This window comes from Octodon degus, unplaced genomic scaffold, assembly GCF_000260255.1.
Source record: "Octodon degus isolate 3935 unplaced genomic scaffold, OctDeg1.0 scaffold00070, whole genome shotgun sequence".
Classification (NCBI taxonomy): domain Eukaryota; kingdom Metazoa; phylum Chordata; class Mammalia; order Rodentia; family Octodontidae; genus Octodon; species Octodon degus.
Genome location: NW_004524646.1, coordinates 617,522 through 623,688, shown reverse-complemented (window position 1 = coordinate 623,688; position 6,167 = coordinate 617,522). Strand labels below are relative to the sequence as shown.

General features: G+C 33.0%; 1 protein-coding gene across 1 annotated transcript in view; it reads left to right on the top strand.

Moving 5' to 3' along the window:
* The window catches only part of Eml5 (echinoderm microtubule associated protein like 5), a 247,615-nt gene that overhangs the window by 117,609 nt on the left and 123,839 nt on the right, over nucleotides 1-6,167 (top strand). The window contains exons 6-8 of the mRNA XM_023719668.1: nucleotides 1,298-1,433; nucleotides 2,928-3,129; nucleotides 5,933-6,070. Coding sequence (XP_023575436.1) covers nucleotides 1,298-1,433; nucleotides 2,928-3,129; nucleotides 5,933-6,070 — 476 coding nt within the window. The remainder of the gene's footprint in view (nucleotides 1-1,297; nucleotides 1,434-2,927; nucleotides 3,130-5,932; nucleotides 6,071-6,167) is intronic.

Here is a 6,167-nt window from a genome sequence, read left to right as displayed (position 1 = left end):
TTTTTTTGGCAGAACCGGGGATTGAACTCAAACCCTTGTGCTTGCCAGGGAAGAGCTTATTCTACTGAGCCATCTCCCAAGCCCCTTTAGCACACCATTTCTAATCAACCTGATTTCTTTTTCTAAGTAGGTGCTCCAGACCACTGAGCCATCTCACCAGCCCAAAACCTGATTTCTTGAAAAGTGTTACTTCACTAAATTAATTTGTTTTTAGTGTTTCTGTTAGAAAATGTATCATGTTAAAACCATTGCTCTAACTCTGTCCTAGTGGTGTTAAAGAAAATGCTGTGACATCAGCCTTACAGTACTCTAGAGTAACTGCTGTATTGGCTAATGGGTGATCTTCTGGTATAGGTTTAGAAAAAATATCATTGATTCACTGATTGGCAAAGGAGTTTTTGTATTTTATGAGATTTTCATATAAATAAGTTACCAAATAAGAACAGTTTGTTTTTAACACTTTGAATGTTTGAGTTCTTTAGCAGGCAGATCCTCCCTCATGAAGCGAACTAGAAAGCACAAAGCTGCTGCATTGCTAACAGTAGGCTCTTCAGGCAAAGTCCTAAGTATATCAAAATACCATTTATAAATGACTTGCTCTAAGCAAAATGCATGAAGACTAAAACTACCAGATTACTTTCCACAAAAGATGTGGCAGTTCCCATTGCCACCATCAGTATCCACGAATGCTAAGTTTTCCCCCCTGTTCATCAGCACAGATTGTGGCCTGTGCTGCTTATCTTCTGGGTGAAAAAATGTAACTTCTTGTGTGAATTTTCTTCCTGTCTATATGTGAAATTTCACATATTTACTTACTTTTCTATTAATTGGCTTTTTAAAATTCTTTGCTTTCTTTTGATTGTTGTGTTGAATTGTTTTTATTTGTATACTAATGATAGTTCCATTTTCATTTGTACACATTGCAAATTTTCCATAATTTGTCCTTCTTAATGATCGCCTTCCTCATATGCTGAATTTTAAAGCTTTTCCTTTATGGTTTGTGGTTATCATGCCATGCATAGTAAGATCTTGCAATTCAACATCCAATAAGTGTTGTTCTCAATTTTTTTCTATTTTTCTAGTCACGTTTAGAGCTTAGTCCTCTGTAAAAGTTAGCATCTCATCAGGTACCACTTTAAGTATATGTTAAGTTCCTAAGGACATATTTCTAGATTTTTTTGTGTGTTTTCTCATACTCATTTATAACTGCTATATAAAAATATTGTTAAGTGGATTTCTAGCTTTATATTATAGATGTTTTAAGAAGCTTATATTGTTACTTTATTTGCTCATCTAGGCAGGAATTTTTAGCATGAACGCCTGTGAAGAAGGCTTTGCTACTGGTGGCAGAGATGGCTGTGTTCGTCTTTGGGATTTAACTTTTAAACCAATTACTGTGATTGATCTCAGGGAAACAGATCAGGGATACAAAGGTAATAATAGAACAAATGTCTCATTACTGGGCAAATTCTAAACATACCAAGGATTGTTTCTTTTGGTAAACATAACTATATCTTTTGAAAATATAAATAACACTTTGATTTGCCCTTCACACTGTATACATTTTATTTGAAGAATTTGGCTTCACTGAAAAAGTTCTTTCATATATCTAGTGGCTGTTATAATGTGACCTACAGAGCAGTGATGTGGCAGGTATTTTGGTAACCGTGGATTTTGAAAATACTTCATGATTAGAATGCTATACAAAGCTATTTACCAAGGAAACTGTTATAAATAACATATGTTGGTGATTTAAATGTGTATAAATATATTTTCTTTCATTCAGTTTGTAAGCAATTGGGGGATTTTTTTTCATTTGCAAACTTTAAATACAGTAGGAACTTTAACAATAAAATTTGATATATCATTTGTTAAGTGGTATTGTAAGCCTCATCAGATTGGAAATTTCATTGGTCATTATTTAAATTGTAAATCGTTTAATTTAGTCTCTTGGTAGGTATACAGGTTTAGGATAATTACTTAGTAATCTCTTTATTGTGCTGAGCATATAATGTTTTGAAGCTTACAGAATCATTTTTATTGTATATAATTAAGAAAATATCATAATCAAATAATAAGAGAATAACAGTATTTATTATATGCTATAGTTATTTTTGTTATTTTCAAACTATAACACATAAACCAAAGAAAGATTTTTACAAGAAGAAAACAAATAGATAATAACATAAAACTTTCTTTTCAACAAACTAAGGTAAACTAGTAGTATAAATAAAACCGATTACCATATATATTGAAATATCTTTTAAAATAAAGGAACTTGTGTTTTGGGGAAATATTTGAATTTCCCCCTACTTCCTGTTTCTCACTCTTCTATTTCATTCTTTATTTGATGCTTTAAAAATTTGATTACCACAAGAATACTTTGCAGCAGATAGTAACTGTTACATTGGCCATGTTTTACCAATGAGGAAACTGAGAAAAACAGCTTTCCTAAGGTTCCAAAAGAAATTGTAGAGGATGCAGAAAAAGTAAATTCTCTCTTCTGAATCTGTTTATGAAAAGATTGAAGAAATGAAATATAAACAAGGGAAAAGTCACAATATTACAAAAGAAAAATATAATTCTGTAGAACTAATTCCTGTGTAATTATTTTTGAAGCAGACTGTAAATGCTATTAAACATTGGCTAAGGAAGTAGCTTATCCATAGTTGTCTAACAGCAAAGAAGTGGGTGCATATCTTGAAGGATGGGTAGAAATGGGAAAATAAAAACAAATATTCCATGTTGAAAACAACATGGAAAAATAAAGAAAGAGAGAGTACAGAACAAGGACTTAAGCATTTCTCCTGTCTTAACATCCAAGTATAAAAGGTACAAGAATTAATTTCCAGTTAGTCAGATTGGCATTATATTATTACAGCATTGATATTTAATACAATTACTAACAATAAATACTTTTTTACTAGGTTTGTCTGTGAGAAGTGTTTGTTGGCGAGGTGACCACATTTTAGTTGGAACACAGGATAGTGAAATTTTTGAAATTGTAGTACATGAGAGAAATAAGCCTTTCCTAATCATGCAAGGACATTGTGAAGGTGAACTTTGGGCCCTTGCTGTCCATCCTAATAAACCTTTGGCTGTGACAGGAAGTGATGATCGTTCAGTCAGGTAAGCAATTTACAGAGTAATGTCATAGAGTGAGATTTGTCCTTAGATAAAATTTCAAAATACTTAGATTTAAATTTTAGAGCTTATAGTATATCAAATGAATATATTTAAAATGAATAGAATTAATAACAAAAATATTTTTATCTGAAAAATATAGTTTGCTTTATATTAGAATGTGCAGAGCTACATACACATTTTTTACATAAACATTTTAATACCCATTAGATATATTAAAGTTTAGCCATTTCTAATAGAAATTTAGAATCTTCCAGTTTTGTGTGCTTAATAAATACAGCATTTTGAATGAATATCAAAGTGTACTTATGTCATTTTTGTTTATATACAAATACAAATGCCTGTATGACAAACTCCTAGTGTTTAAAGGATATGCATTTTAAAATTGCACAGAACAGCAAAAATTTACACACCTGTCAATATATGACACTGCCTGTTTCTTAAGCCCTGGCCCAAAAAAGTAAAAAGTGATATTTTGTTATGTTTTGAAGCTGTGTATTTCTCACCTATTGAAGGCTGTTGAGTATGTTTTCATATATTGGGAAGACATTTGTATTCCCTTTCCTGTAACCAGAAAGGTCTTTGCCTCTTTTTATTAATCCATTGGTCTTTTTCTCCAATTGACCTAAGATAGGCTCTAATAATATTTTTGTGCATATTGAAGAAATAGCTCTCTGTCTATAATAGTTCTCAGAGAGTGTTTCTTGGCCCTTCATCAACGTTACAAAGGAATTTATTACAAGTGCAAATTCTCAGGCCTTTCCCAGGACCTAAAATAAGAAATTCAGCAATTTAACAATCCTTCCAAATAACTGTTACAGATAAGAATTTAAATTACTTATTGGTCTTGCTCCCATTATTCTTAAATCTCTGGGCAGCTGTTCTTACTAAAAGGCCAAGTCTTAATAAACAAATCTGCTTGCTGTGGATGCATTTCTTCAGCTGCTGCATCCCAAGAGTGAGAAGAATCAGACCTACATATCTCATTACTAATGAACAGCTCTCCTTTGCTTGGCTAGTATATGAGCCATTCAGAAATGTACTGTTGCTCTAACCTTGTTTTAATTTTTAGATTTGTAAAGAAATACTGTTGTGATAAGAGATTTTGTTCTAATTTTTGAATTTTTTTGACCAAGTGACATAAAGAAAATGTAACTTCCAACCTGCTAGATATCCAATATGCTGTTTACATTCCACAAAATCAAAGAATGAATTCTGAGGGACAACAGAGGTTAAGAGTAAGAAATTTTCTTGAGGGAGAGACAGGTCCTGCCTGAGAGAGACAGGAGGAGACCCAGAAAGTGGTTGCCCATGAGCCCACTTCTCAAAGGAAGTTTTATAAAGTAAAATCATGAGGTGAGTATGAGGTGGCACACGGCTAAGACCAACCAATAAGATTATAAGTATAATCACTTAAGTAACGTTGAGCCAAGAAGGGAAACAAGTCATGTAGCAAATATACATTGAAAGAACAAGGACTTTTTTGGAAAGAGATGAATCAGGAGGTCCTGGTTACCCTCCTTTGTGACTGATGCCTATTTAGAATATCAGTCATTATTGTTTATCCATGGGGGAGGCAGATAGGTCTAATCATTCCATCTTTACCTTAAGGCCTGCCCTTCAAGAGTGTGCCTCCAGCCACAGCTGTGTTCTTATCTTCTGTACTGATTCCTTCTAAGGCCTAGTCCTGTCTGACTGCCTATAATTTTTCTCCCTAATTTAGCTGTCTGATAAATGTTTAGTCTAGTAGCATTAATGTATATTTGTATTCTTTTAAAACGGCTATACAATAATTATAAAATAATTCTTTGCCACCTAATTAACAGCATGATCTACAATCCACTGACTTTTTTTTTTTTTTTTTTTTAATTGTATTTAGTACAGGGTCAACCGGGTCTCACTACACAGTGAGACTTACAGTGATCGTCCTGTTTTCAGCCTCCCAGGCACTGGTATTCCAGGCATACACCACCATGCCCAGTCTCAGTTGCTGTCTCAGTGTGCACCAGGGGCAGAGCTGGCACGGCATGCTGGGGATTGAACCCCAGTCCCTGCATCTGCCTAAGCAGGTGCTTTTAATCCACTGGACTATCTGGCTGGCCCTCCACTGGCATTTTTAAAATACAATATTCAAAGTTCACTTTTCTCTTTTTCCTCCTGTTTAAACATGATGGTTATGTACTGGTAATAAAAAAAAAATTTGCTACAGTTGGTGTAATTCAAAGTGAAGTCCCTGGGTTCAATCTCTAGTATGATTGACTGGTTGGTTGATATATATTCATTTTACTATGAAGAAGTTTGGTTAACTTACTTAAAAATATTAACTTGTTTTCATTAGTATGTTGTCTTGGTCTCTGTTATTTAGAAATACAATCCTCATATTTCATATTATATCTTTTCTAATCCTTCTCAATGTTGATTTTAGCATTATACGTTGGAACAGCTTCTGAATTTGAATACTTTTAAATTTAAAAGAACATATATAGTATATGTATATATCCATCCATCCATCCATCCATTCATCGGTCAGGGTAGAGATCATCTAACTAAAATGAATAATTGGAACAAATGAATGTGATTGTATTGTTTTAAAAAAATGCCTTTGTCAATATAAGTATAAATAACATTTCTATTTTTACTAGTGTTCATTCCTTGCCAGAAAGAAATTAAAACCATCCCGATTTATTTTACTTGAAATGTGATTGTTATTTTACCTAGAAGCTTTTCATAGTCATTATTTTGAAAGTATATGTTCGTTAACTCTGTTTTTACAATATCATTTTAACAGGATTTGGAGCTTAGTAGATCATGCATTAATAGCAAGGTGTAATATGGAAGAACCAATTCGTTGTGCAGCAGTAAATGTAGATGGAATCCATCTTGCTCTTGGAATGAAGGACGGTTCATTCACTGTACTTAGAGTAAGGTACGGTATTAGGGTGGAAGTAGAAGCAGTAATTTTCTGTTCAGTGAGGTTAAATATGTACTGCTCATCTTTCACCCATTTTTTTCTTTTTTTTTTT